The sequence below is a fragment of the Amorphotheca resinae genome (genome assembly GCF_003019875.1).
Source record: "Amorphotheca resinae ATCC 22711 unplaced genomic scaffold M430scaffold_2, whole genome shotgun sequence".
Taxonomy (NCBI): domain Eukaryota; kingdom Fungi; phylum Ascomycota; class Leotiomycetes; order Helotiales; family Amorphothecaceae; genus Amorphotheca; species Amorphotheca resinae.
The window spans coordinates 1,293,111-1,312,947 of NW_020194472.1; the positions used below are offsets into that span (position 1 = coordinate 1,293,111).

At 48.7% G+C, this 19,837-nt stretch overlaps 9 protein-coding genes across 9 annotated transcripts; 3 read left to right on the forward strand and 6 right to left on the reverse strand.

Annotated features, from left to right (window-relative positions):
- Positions 1-117: 117 nt before the first annotated feature.
- M430DRAFT_16139 (hypothetical protein) lies at positions 118-1,110 on the reverse strand (the record flags this gene model as incomplete). The annotated part of the gene is made up of 1 exon (XM_024863396.1): positions 118-1,110. The coding sequence occupies one exon, from the start codon at positions 1,108-1,110 to the stop codon at positions 118-120; it is 993 nt and encodes a 330-aa protein (XP_024724019.1).
- A 621-nt stretch (positions 1,111-1,731) lies between these two features.
- On the reverse strand, positions 1,732-2,979 carry M430DRAFT_56180 (hypothetical protein; the record flags this gene model as incomplete). The annotated part of the gene is made up of 3 exons (XM_024868593.1): positions 1,732-2,367; positions 2,505-2,611; positions 2,697-2,979. The coding sequence occupies 3 exons, from the start codon at positions 2,977-2,979 to the stop codon at positions 1,732-1,734; spliced, it is 1,026 nt and encodes a 341-aa protein (XP_024724020.1).
- Positions 2,980-3,716: 737 nt separating this feature from the next.
- Positions 3,717-5,006, reverse strand: M430DRAFT_39511 (hypothetical protein; the record flags this gene model as incomplete). The annotated part of the gene is made up of 1 exon (XM_024867317.1): positions 3,717-5,006. The coding sequence occupies one exon, from the start codon at positions 5,004-5,006 to the stop codon at positions 3,777-3,779; it is 1,230 nt and encodes a 409-aa protein (XP_024724021.1). The 3' UTR covers positions 3,717-3,776.
- A 555-nt stretch (positions 5,007-5,561) lies between these two features.
- M430DRAFT_16142 (carbohydrate esterase family 3 protein) lies at positions 5,562-8,142 on the forward strand (the record flags this gene model as incomplete). The annotated part of the gene is made up of 6 exons (XM_024863397.1): positions 5,562-5,831; positions 5,887-6,022; positions 6,198-6,524; positions 6,680-6,784; positions 6,861-7,771; positions 7,912-8,142. 6 exons carry the CDS (start codon positions 5,562-5,564, stop codon positions 8,140-8,142), a joined length of 1,980 nt encoding a protein of 659 aa, XP_024724022.1.
- A 272-nt stretch (positions 8,143-8,414) lies between these two features.
- M430DRAFT_33145 (hypothetical protein) lies at positions 8,415-9,843 on the reverse strand. The gene is made up of 3 exons (XM_024866306.1): positions 9,454-9,843; positions 9,059-9,400; positions 8,415-9,005 (listed from the first exon to the last, which is right to left on the reverse strand). Exons 1-3 carry the CDS (start codon positions 9,746-9,748, stop codon positions 8,464-8,466), a joined length of 1,179 nt encoding a protein of 392 aa, XP_024724023.1. The 5' UTR covers positions 9,749-9,843; the 3' UTR covers positions 8,415-8,463.
- Positions 9,844-11,953: 2,110 nt separating this feature from the next.
- Positions 11,954-12,973, reverse strand: M430DRAFT_47888 (hypothetical protein; the record flags this gene model as incomplete). Its single annotated transcript, XM_024867966.1, has 1 exon — positions 11,954-12,973. The coding sequence occupies one exon, from the start codon at positions 12,971-12,973 to the stop codon at positions 11,954-11,956; it is 1,020 nt and encodes a 339-aa protein (XP_024724024.1).
- Positions 12,974-13,655: 682 nt separating this feature from the next.
- Positions 13,656-15,212, forward strand: M430DRAFT_96208 (hypothetical protein; the record flags this gene model as incomplete). The annotated part of the gene is made up of 1 exon (XM_024869935.1): positions 13,656-15,212. One exon carries the CDS (start codon positions 13,656-13,658, stop codon positions 15,210-15,212), a length of 1,557 nt encoding a protein of 518 aa, XP_024724025.1.
- A 605-nt stretch (positions 15,213-15,817) lies between these two features.
- Positions 15,818-17,631, forward strand: M430DRAFT_16147 (hypothetical protein; the record flags this gene model as incomplete). Its single annotated transcript, XM_024863398.1, has 3 exons — positions 15,818-16,240; positions 16,295-16,520; positions 16,568-17,631. The coding sequence occupies 3 exons, from the start codon at positions 15,818-15,820 to the stop codon at positions 17,629-17,631; spliced, it is 1,713 nt and encodes a 570-aa protein (XP_024724026.1).
- A 719-nt stretch (positions 17,632-18,350) lies between these two features.
- Positions 18,351-19,535, reverse strand: M430DRAFT_96069 (hypothetical protein; the record flags this gene model as incomplete). The annotated part of the gene is made up of 4 exons (XM_024869923.1): positions 18,351-18,827; positions 18,941-19,032; positions 19,092-19,218; positions 19,299-19,535. 4 exons carry the CDS (start codon positions 19,533-19,535, stop codon positions 18,351-18,353), a joined length of 933 nt encoding a protein of 310 aa, XP_024724027.1.
- Between the last annotated feature and the right edge of the window lie 302 nt (positions 19,536-19,837).

Consider the following 19,837-nt stretch of genomic DNA (forward strand, 5'->3'; position numbering starts at 1 on the left):
TCGGCATTTAACGCTAAACGATCAAGTGATTACCTTACAGTTCAACTTACAGTACCTTACTTACCTTAGCTCACGCCAGGGCAAGTGGCCACAATAAAACGGATTAAACCCCATGCATTAGAGCTCTTCTTCCTCTTCCTCTTCCTCTTCCTCTTCGTCACTTGTATCTCCATAGGTCGGCCGACAGTGTTCAAGTTCTTCCTTCGTTCTCGCCCGTCCTGCAAGGGCCAACACTCTCCTGATAAACCACTGGATCTCTAACAATTCAAAGCTCGGCAAGGGTCTTCGTATAGGATCGTCGGTGACAATAATGAACTCTTGCCCTGATTCAATGCGTTTTCCTTTTGCATTCTCAAGCCACGCCTCGGCAGCGCCGTTTATATGCTGGGTGGACGGAGGAATGGTGAGAATGTTGATTTTATCGTAGTAGGCCAGAGGACGTTTGAAGGGGGGTTGCCAAAAGAATTGCATCGTCAGAGCCTTTTTATCTTTGGAAATAGAGACTGGTTTCAGAGCAAATATGCCTTTGACCCATAAAGCATGAGCCAGAGGGTTGAGACATAGAAAGTTGGCCGAGGTGGCTTCGCCCGTGCCGCCTATGTACGGGTTTTCTGAATCTAGAACTCTTTTCCAAGCTGCCACCTTTGCTTGAGTAAAGAATAGACAGAGTAGATCAAGAACAGGAGGCCGGTAGTCACCGAACTTTGCATCTGCCGATTCCGGGTCCATCATACAAGGTGGGTATATAAATGCCGTTTCAATCACACCCATACCCGTTAGTACACAATGCGATCCATCGCGTTCAGTAGCTGTAGACGTAGCTAACTCGAACCATTCGGGCTGCACCATGGACCTCGATTCATCCCAACCAGCTACCATGAAGTGCATCATGAGCGCCATTGCAAGGACAATATTCGAATCCCGCTCCACAGTATTTGTCAAGTGGGTCAGTATGTCTATGTCACAGAAATGACAGGCAGCCCAGAAATGTACGGGAACATCAGCATGGATAGCGTTATGTAGCCTTTCGAGCAACACCGTACGTTCTTGACTTGGATGGTTGAAGTTCTCGTCGGCTAACTCCGCGGACGGTGTAGCGGTACTGGTCATGTTTCCGCCTCCTGATAAATAAAAAATGAATATATATGTGGGCAATTAAATGATGGTGAAGCAAAGGACAGCTGATTGATTGTTTGGCAAAGCAATGTGTTCTTATCATTGTTCTTATCATTGTTGGAATTTACGCCGGGAAGATGCGCTAATTTGTGGTGACGAAACGATGATCAGCTTTCTTAGATACTAGAGCTATATTTCTACTATTTTTTTCATCTGATCTTTCTGCTTTTATCTGTTTGTTTTTTGACCTGCTATATGACTGTTGTTTTGGAATCCAGATTACACCTGCCAAACAGGCCCTTAAACTACACTTAAATATATTAACCATCAATGAGCAGGCTTGTTGTACTAGTATATCACAAGCTCACTTTAAGTAACCACACCATAATGCAAGCCAGCAATCGAGCAGTACCTTGGATAACTTTTCTATCAGATAACTCAGTGCAACCAGCAGTAAAAAAGTTCTTCTGAAAGATAAACAGACCAAGGCATCAACGCCAGAATTGTATGTACAGAATAGCAAGAGTTGCAAAATAACGCCATGCTTATAGGAATATATCCTATTAAATCACATGGTGGAAAAGCACGTATGATGCTATCTGCATCAAAGCCTAATCAATCTTCAAGCTTTGCCACGCCACTGAGACGGGAAAGTCGTGTCATAAACAGCTGCATTTCCAGAATCAAAAAAGAAGGAAGCTTCTCGGGATCATCACTGTGTATTGGGATCATTTGGCCGGACAGCAGGGGGGATCCACCTGCGTAGGGGGGTGTGTACCAGTTGTCCCCTTCCTCTTGTTCTGCGTAGGTCATTGGTAGACGTCTATTGTGTGGAAGAGTCGTCGCCGGTTCCGTAATGAGTGACATTAGTTGGCTTGAAGCAACATCAGGGCCGTCGCCAAGGAACCATATTCTTATGTTGAGCGTATGGCCCTCATCAACAATGTCAATGGGCTCTAGTACGAAGAGACCGGTATTCCACGCAGCATGGGGACTTGCAGCCAGAGTCAAGATATTACGGCAGTGATCTGCCTTTGGCGTAATGCCATCATTCTCGAACAATTCTTTCTTCCACGCCGATGCCACCTCGCGGAGCTGGAAGATCTCTATAATCCGCCAGAGAACCTCGCGAAGAGCAATAGTTTGCGGTGGAGCATCCGCAAAATGCATAGATCTAGGGTATATATGGGCTGCCTCGACTATTCCGTAGGTACCCGTCAACACACATCGGTGTCTGTCCCTTTTCTTCGCCTGGAAGCAAGGACATTAGAAAAGACTTCAACATAAGGATCTGAAATATATGTTACAGACCAAAGCTCATGTACGTATAGGGTAATCTTGAGCTGCATAGCAGAATACACATATCTAGTAAATATAAAATCACGTACTTGGTCCGACGCACTGGTCCTATAGGGCTCACTGCCCTCTGTTTTATGCTTCTTGGAAGGGGGCGGGCTCGCACTTCTCGATATGGGTGCGTTTGGAATCTGGACCCCTGATATACCGTCAGCTTTTAGGATCATCCAGATCTAACGCTATGAGAATGACTGAAGTCAAGAGTCTCGAGTATGTGAACTTACAGGCCATCACAGCTTCGGCGATACTAGAGCTAAACGCTCCGAAGATAGTTCGAAACATAGGGTCACAGTCACACTTTGCCCTTAAGATTTTGAGACGGCGCTCATCACAGGTCGTGAGAGCGGCCCAGATAGGGGGACGGTTGCTGCGCCCAATCTGGGCTACAAGAGCTCGAATCTGCTTCTTCCGTACATCAGAGGGCGCAAATCGTTCTCGAATAGCAGCTTCGGTAAGGGCGACAGCAGGTAGATTAGAAGGAGGGCCTGAGGAGGATGGTTCTGCCATCTTTCAAAACGGATTGGACAATGTGTAGGTGTAGTGCAATACGGTACGGTACGCAAAAGTACTTTTGAGAGTCTAGGTACCTTATACTAGAACATAGACCGAAGTTTTGCCGGAACCCCCCTATAAAACCCCTTATAAAACATAGGTATTTCTCTAAATTCTTATTATATCGCCCCAGAGAGCCATTGTTGCTGTTGTTGTTGCTGCGATGCTCAAGGATGAAAGTCGAACAGATTTCGGAGAAGCTCTGTACTTTCGTGATTCTTTCATGGAAGGAACACATACCTTAGCTTCATGCTTCTAATGCTTGCGTCACTTACAAATCCATGTCACGGAAGAAGCGATCTTGCCAATCCATTACCCCAACACTCAAGAAATACCAGCATACAATCGAGCATTGAGAATAGATCTTGTTAGGTCTCGTAAGCTATTGACAATCTATATCCGAAGAAGCGGCATACCAAAGTTTCTTGAACCTCAAAATATTGACTTCAACTGAATCGAGAAGTTGGCAATGGAATAGATTGAACTACTCTTGAGAAGTACGGGTAGATAAATTTATGTAATGTCTAAATAGTTTAAGGACGTCACGAGACGTGTCTTGAGCTCTCTTGAAGATGAATGAAAGACGACGATATGATAATTTGGTAAAAAGGCTGAATTGAGATCAGAAGGAAGCATGAGTGAGTCTTCAACGATGGGAATCATGGTGAACATGACAGGATAGTATCTGCGATGTCCACTGTCTTCCAGATCCAGCCATAACGATTAACAGAGATCAAAGAAAATCGCACGCCTCAAGTCTTTAGCCCGCAGAATGGGTAGGACCAGGGTAGCCTTGGCAATTGTTGAAATAGCCTTTCTGCTATCTCTAGAGGCAATATTGGATCAAGCCCAGATGATTCATCCTGTCCAAATGAATCTCGGATAGAGACAAAACTTGATCGGACTGGATCTCTATCAACTAGCCTTCTTCCATTGATACCGTCTACTTCCCTGAAAACATCAGAAGCAGTGTACCTGTTCGAAAGATGGCTGAACCATCTAGGATCCAGGATCGTCTGTCCTTCTCCAAGATCCATCCATTTTGTAATAATGGCCGCAACACCGAATCCCTCACACTCCTCTAGACGGAGTTCGTATTCCATCGGGCATGCAATACAAGGTACGATACCTGACTTCCTGACGCACCGCTCCAGAGCGTGCAGGTGGTTTATGGTACACCTGGCAGTCTCTGGCAGGTTTGCCTCGGTACCATGAACCACAAGCCTGATATGAGGACATATGTCGAAGGAACAGCGATCCCAGTTACGAACCGTCAGACTAAGTGGTATCAGAATAACGTGCTGTGAGCGGAACAGCAGAGAGCCATCGACGATCCTGGCATCTGCCTTGAACTCGGATGGAGAGTCCTGCATGATTCTACACGTTGTCGACTGGCGGTATAGACACTCCAGCCAAAGCTTGTAGTCAAGACCCAGTCGATGCTTCTTCATGACCATCTGGAAGGTTCTGAACTGGAAGTCTTTGTGCATGTATTTCGATACCTTGCCCAGCACCTCAGCCTTACGACATGGCGTCACGTCGTATTGGTAAAGAGGCTGAGTGGGTAAATGGCCAGAGCAACGCATTGTACATAAATGAAGGACTCGACAGTGATAGCATGGTACGTAGTCTGGGAGGTCTTTCGACAATTGTGATAGGAAGTCGATGTGTTGTTCGTGTTGGTCTTCTGCCCGCAGACTGGTCCAATAACTGGTCCCAAGAATAGCGCATGCGGCACGGCAACTTAAGGTAAACAATACTGTGGAAGAAAGTGGTAGGAATTGGGCCACGTATATTATAAGCTCGGGAGGAAGCATTTCCAAAATAGTGAGAGGTGTTGCTCCAGACGGGTTTTCAAGAACGTAGGCATCTTTCGGAACATCACTCTGACAGATTTTTGACTCATGCGTGCTCAACTGATGCCTGCTGCCATTCTTCGACAAAAGCTTTTGAACGAGCTTGATAATCGTTTTAAGGGACATGGTAGCAGAAGATCGTAATGACGTGGCAATAACAATTGAGCGTGAGCTGAGCAATTGATTTCGAGGGGGCAGAGAACGCCGATTGTCGATGACCGACAAATAAACAAACAAGATGAGGAGGGTTGTAAGCTTATTATGGACTTGGTGATGTGATGCTGCGATTCCCACAAAAATCCAAGTAGAATACTTAGAGAGGAACAGAGAATAGTTAAAGTTAGAAAAAGTAAAAAGAAATATAACCAGATTAGTTTTGAAAAGAGATACGTTTTGGCAAGGGAGCTCGGTTAATAGGTGTACTCCTAAGAATACCCTACCTTACCTTAGCTTAAGTACCTTAGGTAGATTTAGTTACTAGTCGAGTGGATTTAGTTCAGGCCCAAAATGTCGCGTCCGCTCATCGCGCATTCAACGCCCACTATCGCTCTCACCTGCAACTCACCCTTGGTCACTCACCCAAACCCGCCGATAAAGCAGCTCTGCTCACCTTTCCGAACAGAAACAGATTCCCTTCATGTCAGGATTGGCGTGTGATAATCATGTGATATTTCGATCACCATGTCTCTAAAACGGAGATCATCCAGGTTACCCTTTGTCACTAGGGGAATTACATTCTTCCTCGCCGCGTTTGGCGCCCTGAATCCAGCCGTAGCCTGCTCCGTTTCAGCGTCATCCACGCCGACTTTTCTATTACGGAATGCCGGTGCTCCCGTCCGCGCGAGGGCGATCAGAGTTATGGTCGTAGGCGATTCAATTACCCAAGGTCACGAAGGTGATTGGACTTGGCGCTACCGGCTGTGGCAATGGTTTAATGACCAAGGTGTTGAGGTATGTCCCAAACTTCCATACTCGTGGAAAAGGCACAACTGACTTGATGTTTTAGGTCGACTTCGTCGGGCCATGGAAGGGTACTAGGCCTCCCGACCCGGCCACTTCTCCGGTTCCACCTCCTTTACAAGATCCTCCAGCTTCAGACGACCCAGGGCAAATCACCACCGGAGGATACGCCGTCGGAGTAGGTAAGGATAACTAGTTCTTTAAAATCATCAATTCCCTTCCCTTAGGAAACATGTCTCGGGATCCAGGTAATCTTGAGACATTCAATGAACCCTTACCCTTCTACAGTCTACTGTAGTCTGTACGCCCGGAACTTACTAGAATAGAGAAGAGAACGCTGAGTCCCTCATCTTCTAGATCCTAACTTCGACAGCGATCACTTCGCAGCTTGGGGGCGACAATCAGCACAGGATAAAGACCTAATCCGCGGCATGGTAACGACATATAGCCCAGATTATCTTCTTGTCTTGCTCGGATTTAACGACCTGGGTTGGGGTATTAGCGACGCCGAAGGCACTTTTGAAAGCATGGAGATTTTCATCAGCGAAGCTCGCGCTGCCAAGCCTGACATTAAATTCGCTCTGGGAAACATTCCGCAACGCAGTTTCATTGGGGAACATAGTGACCTGCCTAGCAAAACGGATGTTTACAATCAAATACAAGCAGCAGCTATCCCGAGGTTGAGTATGTATTTTCTCCACTTCACTCTACAACCACTTGCCTTGAAATGGGAGCGGTCTCATGGACCATGGTTCAAATCTCAACAAGTCTCAAACACCATGGAATATTTTCACCGAGTGCTCTCCTAATAAGGCAATGCTGACGCCAAGCCGTTGAAGGTACTCCCAGTTCCCAGATTGAACTCGTCCAAATGAGAGAAAACTACGATTGCGATGTCGGTGGCTGTCCCGCCGGCTATGATGGTTTGCACCCCAACGTTCTAGGTAAGTATACTCCAAAGGGGGTTTCCGTAACCCATGACTTCGTTGCAGCAGAAGAAGAGACTTACACCAAAGCTAGGCGAGTACCAGATTGCACAAGCCTTCTCACGTACTTTAGTTAATGGCTTTGGTATTGGAACCAACGAACTGGTCATTCCTGCAAGCCTTCCAGTTCGGCCCATCTCCGTGCCTACTAATTTCCAAGCGGTGTCAAGCGTGACCGGTGTGACGGTGACTTGGGATGCTGTCTACGGCGCAATGGGCTATGAGCTCCAGAACCGTCTCGTAGGGGTTGATACCTGGAACACCTGGTCTACTACTTTCAATAGGTACGACACGTCGTGGGTCCTCGACGGCTGGGAATATGAGTTTAGGATCCGTATGAGCAACGGCGATGCGGTGAAGTCTGATTGGTCGGACATAATCTCTGCAGTGTGCCACCCACAAACGCCTCCAGCACCAACTGACATATTAACTGGAGCTACTGCCACTGGCGTGGATATTTCGTGGGCTCCGTGTGGCCATGATATCACTGAGTACGCTGTCATCCTCTACAACAGGGACACAGTCGGCTCATATGTTGAGACGATTGGCATTGAGCCTACAAGCCTTTCTGCCCACGTCGACTCACTGACTCCAGGTATCCACTATGATATTGCCGTGCAAGCTTGGAACCAATATGGTGGCGGTTTTCCGGGGGTGGGCAAGAGTGTCACTGTTGGGGCTGGGGCCCCTCCCGCCCCTACGAACTTACAGATCACCTCGATTGACGGTACTACTATCGAGATGGCCTGGTGCGGCTCTCCTGAAGCCGCTGGCTACCGTACTTGGCACCGCAACATCAACGATGGCAGCGTACTCGTTGGCGATGACTTTTCTACAGCTGAAACTAAATACGGCGTCGCTTTTCTGTTTCCAGGGGTCTGGAACTACGAGTTCTGCGTTAGTGCCATCAATGGCGAATTGGAGTCAGGGTTGTCAAACTGCGTGGTATACATATTCCCTACGCCCCTTTCTCCCCCCCTCTCAGAGTTTTCCCCTGATGCGTGAGAGATTTAAGAGTTTCAGTCGTGGGGCATCCTCCACGAGTTACTTCCAGATCGAGTAATGCTGACTCCGAAATCTTGCAGGTGTGTCCACAACCCGGAGAAGTAGCAGGTGGTCCCGTTGGCGGCGCAGATTGCTATTCTGGGGTCAACTGGTCAGCGACAGTTGTTGTCGGCAATCCAACCCTTGCTACGTTTGTTCCTGAGCAGAACGTCATGCGTCCTGGGCTGATCCCCGCTTTTCCGGGCACGGGAGCTACCTTCCCAGCAACGCAATTCCCTTTACATTTATCCTCTCCTAGCGCCCACGGATAGCTACACTCCATCCTTACCTCTGCCGACCACATTGTATAACGATCTAAACTACGGTTGCACACTCTAAGCCCTTTCAAGTAAAGATACCCTCTCTGCTGTCTATCATCGCCCTAAATATATATACGAAACCTGGGGATTGTGGATGTAAGTGTTTTCCCTATGAGCAGTGGATCTGATTAGGAATTGGAAGGACAGACGGCTTGGATGAGCGAGCATTGGCTGGAGTGTATTCCAATGTCAAATCGAAAGACCAATTTGTCATACAGAACAGCAAGATGAATCCCATGTATTAACTTTTTCAATGGCAGATTCTTAAGTAGCTCATGCGGTGTTTTGCGCCGCAAGGGCCTCCCTCCTGCTTGTGCTTAACGGATCCAAGTATGGTCTCTCGCCCAGACTTACAGCTCTCTGCCCAGTCCTCTCACCCAATCCTTGATTTAGATAATCCGGGGTCGCAGCGTGGTATACACTCCGATTATCCCAGATGGCCAAATCATTTGCATTCTGCCATCTGTGCCTCACCTGCAGGTCATGGTTATCAACCACCAATCTCACAAACCAATCCAGCAATGCCCTGGACTCCCCTTCCGTAAGCCCGTTGATTCGCTGGACATGGTGCCCCACCGCAAACACGCTCTTCCACCCGGTGACTGGGTTGGTGCGAATCACGGGATGCACGGCCTCGAGGACTTCACCCACGTTCTCTGGAGCCCCTCGTGGTTGGGAGTAGATCTTGAATCCGTTGCGGTCGGCGGCTTCGTTGAAGAGAGGTTGTGCATAGGTGGCGGTTAGGCCTTCGAGGAACTTTTGCACGGGCGCGGAGATGCGGTCGTACACTTCGTAGCCGGAAGCCCAGAGTGTATCTGGTATCAATGAGCTAGAGCTATCACAAGAAAGAAGACAGAGAAAGACTCACCTCCACCGGTTTTAGGTAGTTGGGTCAGGCGCAGTAAGGCATAATCACTTGGAATCGGCTCGAAGGTGATGTCGGAATGCCATTGCTCCTTTCCGCTTTGCTTTTTCTCGGATTGGAAGAGCAGTTTGTCGCGGTAGATTTTTTTAGCTTGCTCAGAGGAGATGACGCTGATCTCGTCGTCTTTGCCTCCGAGTTCGCGTCCTGAGTTGGACACTGGGTGGATGTGGAGCTTGGAGGTGGAGGGTTTGCCTGATAGTTCGCCAAGGCGTTGGACGAGCTCTTTCTGGAGATCGTTGGTGATGTCGTCTTGTTTGCGGAAGAACACGACGCCGCGTTGGGAGACTATTGATCCAGATGTTAGTCAATTGCTCGGGAGTTTTGACGGGAGTTACTACTTGTAATGGCCAAGTCTCGAAGAAGCTCGTCAGAGTTGGGCGCCTTAAGCCAATCTGCGAGATTAACGCCGACAAACTCCCTGCCAATCGTTGGGGTAACATCAAAGCTTTCAAAGTGATTGAGTGCACCACTGAGCTTCAGAGGCTCCTTATGCTGGGGCGCTTGAACCGGTGGTGCTGGTCCATCTTCGACCTTCACCTCGCTGTGGCCTTTTGAGCCCAGAGACACGGATGTAGCCTCCTGGTGAATCTGATCTGCAGTTTCTGATACTGCCTCGGTGACTGAAGGAGCCATTTTCGACTGTATTAAGCTCTAGAGCTGATGATTGAAATCGAGAAAGTTGCCTATAAGGATTCGAAATTTCGAATTGCTACCTGGTATTAGACAGGTGAAAAAGCAAGAAGCAGGAAAGATCGAGGGCTACCCCTCCATAAGTACAATCAATCAGGCATGCATTCATCCGCAACCCCACCCTCGTGACTTCAGCAGGATGGTATCACAATCTCCAAATTGACACCATAAGCATCTTAAGCAGAGGAATCGGAGGTATTCCCTTATCACCGGGTGGATGAAAACCCACTGACAACAAGAGCCTATGAAAGTAGGTCAATTAACGAGGAGAGTGATAAAGAATAGACGCGTGGGGGGTACCCCAGATACAGGGCAATTATGGCAGATGGTGAAGACGGCTTGAGATGCAGATATTCACCATCTTCCATGCGAGTGACGTGCGAGCGGAGACGCAATCGCGGTACGCAGGGTAAGTAACCTTGGTTGATTGACATGGTGAAACTTCTATCAGAGGAATCAAACTCGTATTTACTCATTGTCAATGACAATTGAAATGCCCATCCCAGCGAATGCTCGATGTTGATGTTGCGCCCTCTCCTGTTCTCTTGCACGAGGCATGGCGGAATCAGGGGGGTGCGGGTATATATATGCATTAAGCGAGCGGTGACTATAGAGAAGCGTGACGTTAATGTCCGTGGTGCATGTATAAAAGGTCATATTCGAACCGCTCCCCGCTGATTGTCACCTCCGCGTTGAGCCCAAGACTTGGCCCCAAGGCAATATACAGGCAAGGCATTGGCGTGCTGTCGAGAGCCTTACACCGAATCATCCCGCACGTGAAAAGAGAGCGATCCCCGTCCGTGTCCACGTCGATGACGTGACCGCCTCTGCTGAAGTCGCGATGCAATGCCCTGTCCTTGGCGACTGCAAGACGTGATGTCTCTTGATGCGAACCTCTCCTATTGACGACTTGGATATAGCCTATCTTGACATAGGTATCGGCTCTGTAGCTTCAGGATGACTGTGGGAGAGTGATCCCCATGTCGATGGAAGATTAGCCGCCGATCACGTCTCCTTCCGCTCCCCGTTCCTGCACAGCTGTCAGCTTCTATTCTCCCTTATGAATTTTGTCTTTTTATTCCAGATGGCTATATGTAATATTGTAGGACCATCTCCGTCATCTCCCTCGGTAATATTCTCGGAACCTCTTGCTACTTGGGAGAACCTTTATCGATTCGACTCTTCTCCTGGATGGACATTGGGAGAGGATCACAAGTCTACCAGGAATATTGACATCAGGATCGTGGTGATTTCATTAGTCCACTAATTCAACTTTATGGGGCTGATATTCTTGTCTTAGATACGGGACTGCGTAATGTTCGTAGCCATCAAGGTTGACCGCTCCAAGCCTCTAATATTTCTTAAGCTGTAACAGACAACTATTTGAAACACTTGCACAGGAAGACTAACGGTATGATGGTTCCATCCACTTCCTCCAGTCTCTTACTTCTCTCGCCCGCCTGTCGGCCACTTGTAGCTGACACTTGTGAAGATTTCCATCTCAGACATACGGTCTTCAAACTGGCATTTCTGCGTGCTGAAATCCCATCTCAATTCCTTTCCAAATAATTGGACCTGATTGATGATTTCTTGCCCAGATGGTGCTATAGTCCCGACTCCCTTGTTACTGCCCATCAATTCTGGCTGAGCGTTGCTCATGTTTCTTATACGTCGTACCCGCTTCGCCTGAGAGAACTGATACGGCGTTGAGAGCTCTTGATATCGGAGAAGTGGTTTGTCGAAGAGACACTACTCTGATATCGTATTGTGCCTGGTGTGCCGTATACAAGCCTGCGTCCTCGACAGTGTTCCCGCGCTGGCCCTGTGCTCGTAGAAGAATCCAGGTCGACAGCTGGGAAAAGAAGCTTAGTTGATTCGGTACTCTTACACATAGCTCCCCCGTATTTACGTTCTCGTGGTATTCAATCTTTGTATCCAAAGGGGTGTTTTGAGAGATTGCCCTTCCTATAGGTGGTACCCAGACACAGGACACCTATACATTCCTTTTTATGTCATCTATCCGACCAAGCTGATATTTACAGATCCTTTCTTCTAAAACACTCGCCACAATTCCTTACGCAGTTCCTGTTCTAGAAAATGTCCACTCATTTGATTCTTGATAGACGAATAATTCCAGAGATCGCCGTCTCAGTTACTCGCATCCTTCGCAGCCAGTTCCCTGATGATATCAATAGCTTTTGGGGTCTCGATCCATGAATCGTAAGAATATTGAAGCACCAGCTTCATATGTTCCCGAGTACCCGCACTGTATATTCCCGGGCGTTCCGTCAAGTTTGCTCCAGGCTTGAGAAGAGCTGGCCAGAAGTACTTGTTCGACTCCTTCACAAATGTATATAGCTTCTCCACCTGTGATTCTAACTTCTTGATGAGTGGGCCCTGATCCTCGCTGTCCATAATGTCCTTCCTTTTAGCGACAACCGTGCTTACGAGGTGACCACGGATCTTGTCCAAAAGCTCTTTCGGGACTTTTGCACCTACAACGGTCGAGTTCTGTAAAGACCTTACATCGAGTAACAGCCTGATTTTAATCAAAGTGACTGACACGGCGTGAGTAAGTTCGGCGAATCTCCTTGTGAAGAGACCAATCGGTTCAAAGACATCCTCGTCCTTAAGGTGAAGATATGGCAGGCTCGTGTCTCCCCAGTCGTAGTGTGAATTTTCCGCCGTGGTGGCCCACCACTTGACAAAATCATAGCATTCCTGGTCCTTGCCCAATCGCAAGTACAATGCCGGGACAAGATCACGAACCCCCATATTATCACCGCGACAGAGACGGAGCATATCCATAAGGTGGCTATGGGCTGCTTGGACTGCAAGTGTTGTCTTGATCTTGAGAAGAGCCTCCACCAAGGCGAACCGTGCTGTCATATATGGTCGGGTTTCTACGATGCCCCAGAAATGACCTGCTCCTTCTTCAAATACGTTGGCAGGGGTCATCCAATCACCAGGGTGTGCACGAAGTTTCTGCTCTTCATTGTCCAGGGCCTGTTTGCTTTTCTTGATCGCATTGCAGGCGCCTTTGTGCTCGTTTCTGTGGGCTATCTGGTGCTCTCGGCCGCAGTAGAGCGTAACATAGCAGCCTAGGCACCGAGAAAGGTTTTCCTTGCTACGGCAGACTGGGCAGCATGAGGTGAGAGTGAGGCTCATTGTTGCGAGGATGGGATTGCACCGAGAGCGTTCTTTCGAGGAGCGGGGCGGTACTAATTGTGATTCGAGATGGCCGAAAGGGGGACGATTAATTAGGGGTACATGCTAGGTGCGGCCAAGTTTTGTTGTCACCGCCTTTTTCTGCCCACTTTACTGACCACCGGCGTCGCTTAGGCGGACTCGCTAATCCGGATTAACACTATTCCGACGTCAAAGGCTTCTAGAGTTCTCAGGTACCATCCCGCGAATCTGGGTCTGGAATCTACCTTATCGATGGTGCCTTAGGTAAGGCAGAGATCGTCCCTACGGCTGGACTCGCACTGCCTATAAAGTTGATCTCGGCTCTCGGCTTTGCCCCTTTCGCAGCATCTCTATCGGGTATCATTTAGCCGAGCCGCCCTTTTCCTTGTCCATCGTCGGCTCGCTTGTGGCTGGCCGCCAGCGCCCTACGCCACACATCCCGTCTCACCAACGTGCGCCGATGTTGATAGTTCTTGCGTGATTGCCAGGGCCAGATTCCTCATGCCGCTGATATCCTCATGTCCTCCACACCGGGTAAATATTTCTCTACATCTCCAGACATGTTAAATATCAAGCATTGGGTACATGGGGTCGGTCCTCTTGCGTCCCCGTTTCCAAATCCCCTCGTCGGCTGCTGGACTCTCGTGGTATCCGCGAAAAGATGTCTTCCTCTGCTCCCTCTGCCACTGGCAAAGAGGCTGTCTCGACCATCACGACGGATCTAGAAAAGTCAGCGGCTGAATCGCCTGGACCCCAGCATGAGGCCCATCTCGATGCTGATGGCGCCCTACAAATGCTGCGAGCGGGTGGCAACATTCCTCCTGATCCAGCGAAAAATAAACGCCTCAGGCGCAAGGTCGACCTCTTCATCATGCCGCTGATCTGCATTGTCTACTTTCTTCAGTACCTCGACAAGATTGCAATCTCGTACGGCAGTGTCATGGGCTTGAAAAAGGACACAAAGCTGACTGGAAACCAGTACAACTGGGTGGCCAGTATCTTTTTCTTTGGTCAGCTAGCTTTTGAGTTTCCGACAATCCGCCTGCTGCAGATGTTCCCTCTCGCAAAATATGTGTCCGTCAATGTCGTCATTTGGGGCACCATCCTTGCGTGTTTGGCAGCCTGCAAGAACTTTGCCGGCCTGATGGTCTGTCGTGCATTCCTCGGGGTCGCAGAAGCAGCGATTGTCCCAGCTTGGGTCTTGTTTACCTCCCAATGGTACAGCAAAGAAGAGCAGGCATTCCGGGTTGGCATTTGGTTCTCTATGTGTGGCTTTGCACAGATGTTCGGCGGCTACGTTGCCTATGGAATTGCCGTCCACGTGGGACGGGACCCAAGCGCGTCTCTGGCTGGTTGGCAGATTATCTTCCTTTTCCTCGGACTTTTGACGGCCGTTGTTGGGATCATTTTCTATTTTGTGCTGCCCGATTCACCACTGACGGCCCGGTTTCTATCAGCTGAAGAAAAGGCTTTGCATGCCGAGCATCTGCGTGGAAACGAGCAAGGTATTGGCTCAAACGTTTTCAAGTGGGACCAGTTCTCTGAGGCACTTCGTGACGTTAATACTTGGCTATATGCCTTCTGGGTCTTTGCGGCAAATATTCCCAACTCGATTGCAACCAGCTTTGGCAACATCCTGGTCACTGGAATGGGATTTAGCTCAACTGACAGTCTGTTACTGGTGACACCACTGGGGGCTTATGAAGTGGTCGTCTTAATCGGTGTTACATGGCTCGCAAGTAGAACAAACCAACGGCTCTGGCTCTGCATAGCTGCCCATATTCCGTCTATCGTGGGGGCAATCCTCATGGCGACGACAGAGAAGGCAGCTGCGCTTGTGGGATACTATCTGTCCGGTGGGATTCCAATCGGATGGACGACCATCCTAGCCCTAACGAGCAGCAATGTTGCAGGTTCGACCAAGAAGGTCACTGTGGCGTGCATCGGGACGATTGCATATACGGTCGGAAACATTATCTCGCCGCAGACCTTCCAGGCAAAGGATGCGCCGAGGTATCTTCCAGCAAAAATCTCCATCGTTATCCTGTATGTCCTCATTACCATCGACTTGTGGATTATCAGGGTCCTGGCGGTAAGAGAGAATCGTCGCAGAGATCGGAGGAAGGAGGAGCTTGGAGAGGCGTATGTGGTGGAGAAGAACCATGAGTTCCTCGATTTGACCGATAGGCAAAACTTGGAATTTAGATATTCTTTGTAAATACTAAATAATTCATAATGTCGATTTAACCCTTAACATTGATTGTGTACGCCCTCTAATTGCCACGAAGTGTCATTTAATCAATTTAGAGTGTTTCAATACTGACTCGCCAGAACTACTTGCTGTGGAAGGTATACCCGGCAGTGCCCGTGGCTGACCTGCCCTTGTCAAAACCTTATCAACATGATATATATCACGAGGATGGAATAGCCTTATCTCACAACTTCATTCCAACTTCACTCCAACATCGAATGCGACGTTTGCAAATATCCCACTTTAAGGGATCTAGAGGCCAACGATAATGATAGGTCCGTCCTCAAGATGTCGAGGGCAACTCTAGATGCATCCTGCACTTATCTATTTGTGGTAGTCGGACTGGAGATCATCAGATACAAACCTTGGACGTACCTTATCTTACTTTGATATCATCCCCGTGTCACAAGTATCTCATAGGTTAGGACCCATGCACTATTTTCGTCCTCAGATGTCGTTGCGCATACATATCTCGTTGAAACCTCCTCTGCTCTCCAGAGTTCGCGCGACATTTTCGGACGTATCAGCCTCTCCTCGACACACAAAGGGGGTTTTCAATAATCCATCTCAATATGGACGACTCCGAGCATCGCCATGGTCATCTTGATACATCGGCTCTCCCTGGTACCGTCCATCTTGTTGATCTCGAGGGCACGATTCGTGCAAAGCACGCATCTGGAAGTCAACTCAAAGATGTTGTTCTCGTTCCAACACCATCCTCCGACCCAGACGATCCTCTAAACTGGTCTCGAAGGCGTAAAATTCTCAGTACCGCAAGTCTGTCAGTGTATACGCTTATGGTAGGTATTGCGTCTGCTGCAATCTACAGCGTTCTTGAACCGATTGCCGATGATACTGGATTGACATTGGGGGATCTAAATGCCGGGACTGGATACATGTTTTTGGCCTTTGGATGGGGTTGTCTCTTTTGGCAACCGATGGCATTGCAGTATGGGAAGAGACCAGTCTACCTATTCTCCATGCTTGCGACTTTGGTGAGTGATTGTTGTCTTGCAATACATGTTGCTCGTGTAGCTGATAGACGCTAGGGTATTATGATATGGGTGCCGCACGCAACTACGAATGGACAGTGGATAGGAAGTAAGATCTTGCAAGGATTCGTTGGTTCGCCCATCGAATCATTGTGTGAGATCTCTATTACGGATATCTATTTCACCCACGAGCGCGGGACTTACATGGGATTATACGCCTTCATGTTGGCTGGTAGTAACTATCTCGCCCCGGTTTTTGCGGGTTTCATCAATCATGGCCAAGGTAAGCGATCCTCTTTTATAACTAATAACAACGCTGATGGTAGATAGGCTGGAGGTGGGTCATGTACTGGTGTGCAATCTTCTTAGCCATCGGCTTTGTCTTCTGCTTCTTTTTCATGGAAGAGACAAACTACGATCGGGCACCTTTGGAGATGATATCGCCTCCAGGAGATACTGCTAGTACGACTACACCCGAAGAAGGGAATCTTCCAACTGCAACCAACCCTGAGAAGACCATAATCAGTCCTGAGAATTCTACAATCGATCCTGAGAAGACCGCTGCAATCGTAAACTCGGAGTCCAAAAACATCGACTCTGACGTCGGACAAGTCCACTACCGTCCCAAGACCTACCTCCAGAAACTTGCCCTCCTTGACAAGAAGCGAGATTTCCACCTCTTCCGCATGATGGTCAGGCCACTAATCTTTATGACATTTCCGAGCGTTGCGTATGCTGGATTTTCATATGGCAGCAACCTGGTCTGGTTTAATGTCTTGAACGGGACGGCCTCTCTTATTCTCAGCGCTGCCCCCTACAATTTCTCATCTTCCATGGTTGGTCTCTCGTACGTGTCTCCTCTGTTAGGGGTTGCAGTAGGAGCATTCTACTCGGGAGTAGTCGGAGACAGGATCGTACTCTGGCTCGCTCGCCGCAACAAAGGGGTCTCGGAAGCCGAGCATCGGCTCTGGCTCTTCTCCGTTTCCTTAATATTAGTCCCTGGCTCACTTATACTCTGGGGTGTCGGTGCTGCACATCACATACACTGGTTCGGACTTATTTTCGCTATGGGTGTAATAGCCGCTTCCAACTCTATCGGAGTCCAAATCAGCGTCTCCTATTGCATCGATTCCTACAAGGATTTGAGCGGCGAAGCAATGGCTACAGTTATTATTATCCGAAACACCATGTCCTTCGCAATCGGCTACGGACTCACCCCATGGGTCACGGATATGGGATATCAGAATGCTTTTATTCTAGCAGCGTTTGCTGGTTTGGCACAGGTCCTGACATTCTTGGCTGTAGTGAAGTGGGGAAAGAGCTGGAGGAACGCGAGCAAGGCGAGATACTATAGATACGTAAAGGAAAGCGAGAATCTGGGAGTCACTCATTAGGCAAGAGAAGTATTTGGCAGCATATCACGCATATAGAGACTAGTTAGAAGAGTCTTTGATCCTTTTCACGCGATGACTCATCGTTCTGCATGTTAAACATCTGGACGCAATCTACCTCACTTGCAATGGCTTAGTAGTTACTGTTTTCTCAGCAGATACTATCATGCTTCTATATTTATCTAAGGTAAGAGGGTCTTTAATCCAAACTCTTTAGGGCCAGCAATATAATTAGTGGCCGCAGAAGTCAAGCTGTATAAGAAAATCAAAGATATGTGTCATATCTAGGTCGCTCCTATATACACCAACTCAACCATTCTAGAGATTTCATGATATGCGATAGCCGCTTCAACACATTCGTTGTAACTCGGTATACCAGAGTATCCTCATTACTTCAAACGCGCCTCAACCGCCGCATAGTTAGTTCCTAGGGCGTGATACACCTTCTCCAGCTGCAGCCCAGACAAGTCCAATAGATTCTTCCACTGGGCCTCGGTTCGCTCGCAGCCGGAACACGTTATCATGGTCAGGTCCATCCAACCCGCTTCCACATCTGCTCCGGTTTCTGGGAGCACGATTTCGGAGATGAGGAGGCGCGACACGCCGGGTTTCATAGCGCCGGCAATCTGCTTGAGGATGCGGACACAGTCGGCGTCTGACCAATCGTGGAGACAACGGCGGATGTAGTAGATCAAAGCACCTGTAGGCGAGTTGTTAGACACCTACTTACCTGGACAGGGGTACGGCAAGTACTTGCCTTCTATAGGCTGAGGTGTAAAGAAATCATATTCCATGGTGATGATCCCAGGTAAAGAGTCCACAAGATCAGCAAGGGCTTCTGGACGCTCTTGTAGCACCAGTTTTCCTTGAATGCCCTCAGTCAGAGCTTGGATCTGCTTGGTGGCATGCCCTTTACCCCCTCCAATATCGACTACCAATACAGTCTCCTCATTAGTCTCCACCTTGCTAAGTTCTTCTTTAAATGGGAATATTCCAACGGTCCACTTCGCAGCCTCGCTTTGGGCCATCATCGCCAGGTTGAGATTACGTAGTCTCTCGGCATCACTACCAATATGCTCCCACATGGTCTTGTCACCGGTTTGATGGGCGAAACAATACGGGTTAATGTAGTTTGAGTCCGGATTCTTGTAACCATGTTCCCGGAAGTACGCATACATCTTGGCGTTCGCGAGGTTGTACTCGTCAAACCTAGTAATAGTATGTCAGACATGGAGACGCTTGGAAAAGGGCTGAGGTGGGAGCTATGGCATGATGCTGACATCAATTTGAAGATCCCCCGAATCTCTGGGACCAAATAGACCCGAGAATATGGTGTATGGCTGTATTCTTCCGGGCCAACTTCCGCAAAGGGGCCAACAGGGGTAAGGACTCGCATAAATCGAACTGCGATAGAGATTGTCGTTAGGGATGATTGGTATGGCGGGTTCAGCTGAAGCTCTCACCAAGGAGATCTTTCTCTACACCAAGCTTTTCGGACAATGCTGCAGCAGTGGCAGGCGACCCATCCTGGGGCAGGGCGTCAAAGACTCCCATCTCCAATACAACACGCAATGCGCCTGAATGCGCCGACTGTAGAGGCAACCATGAGCACCTGAGTATTTGCGAGGCCTACCGCCCACAATCACGGAGGTTTATCTTGCTCGACTCACATTCTCGAAGTTTGAAAAGACCATGTCCAGAGGCCCTCGAACGGTTCTGAGAAGCTGGGAGGTTTCCATGAAGAGAGCTGTATGTTTCTCGCTGACCTCCCCCGGGCCAGAGCTGCTCTTCTGGCCTACATTCTTGGTCGCGGCTTCAGCATAGACATCGACCGCGGCCTCGACTCTGCTCAACAGCTGCTTAATGGTCGCAATCTCCTGCGCCAGGGATTCTGCCGTTTTGCTCATGATGAGAAAGAACCGTGAGGGTAACTGTCGACACTGTGTAACGGGGAACCAAACCACCGGTATTCAGGACAGGACGTGTTGTCGGGACAGAAACAAGCAAATAACAGAGGAGGGTGTGTACTGGACGGAGTAGAGTGGGATCGATGACACCTCGATCAATTGCCCCTCGATCATTCGATGATTGAGGTGGCATTGAGGCTCAATACCACCTCGAAGGGGGTTTGTATGTACGTTCACCTCCAATAGGTATATGAATGACGGCTCGACAACCGAGGTGGATTAAACTGGTCTAGCCCGGTTTA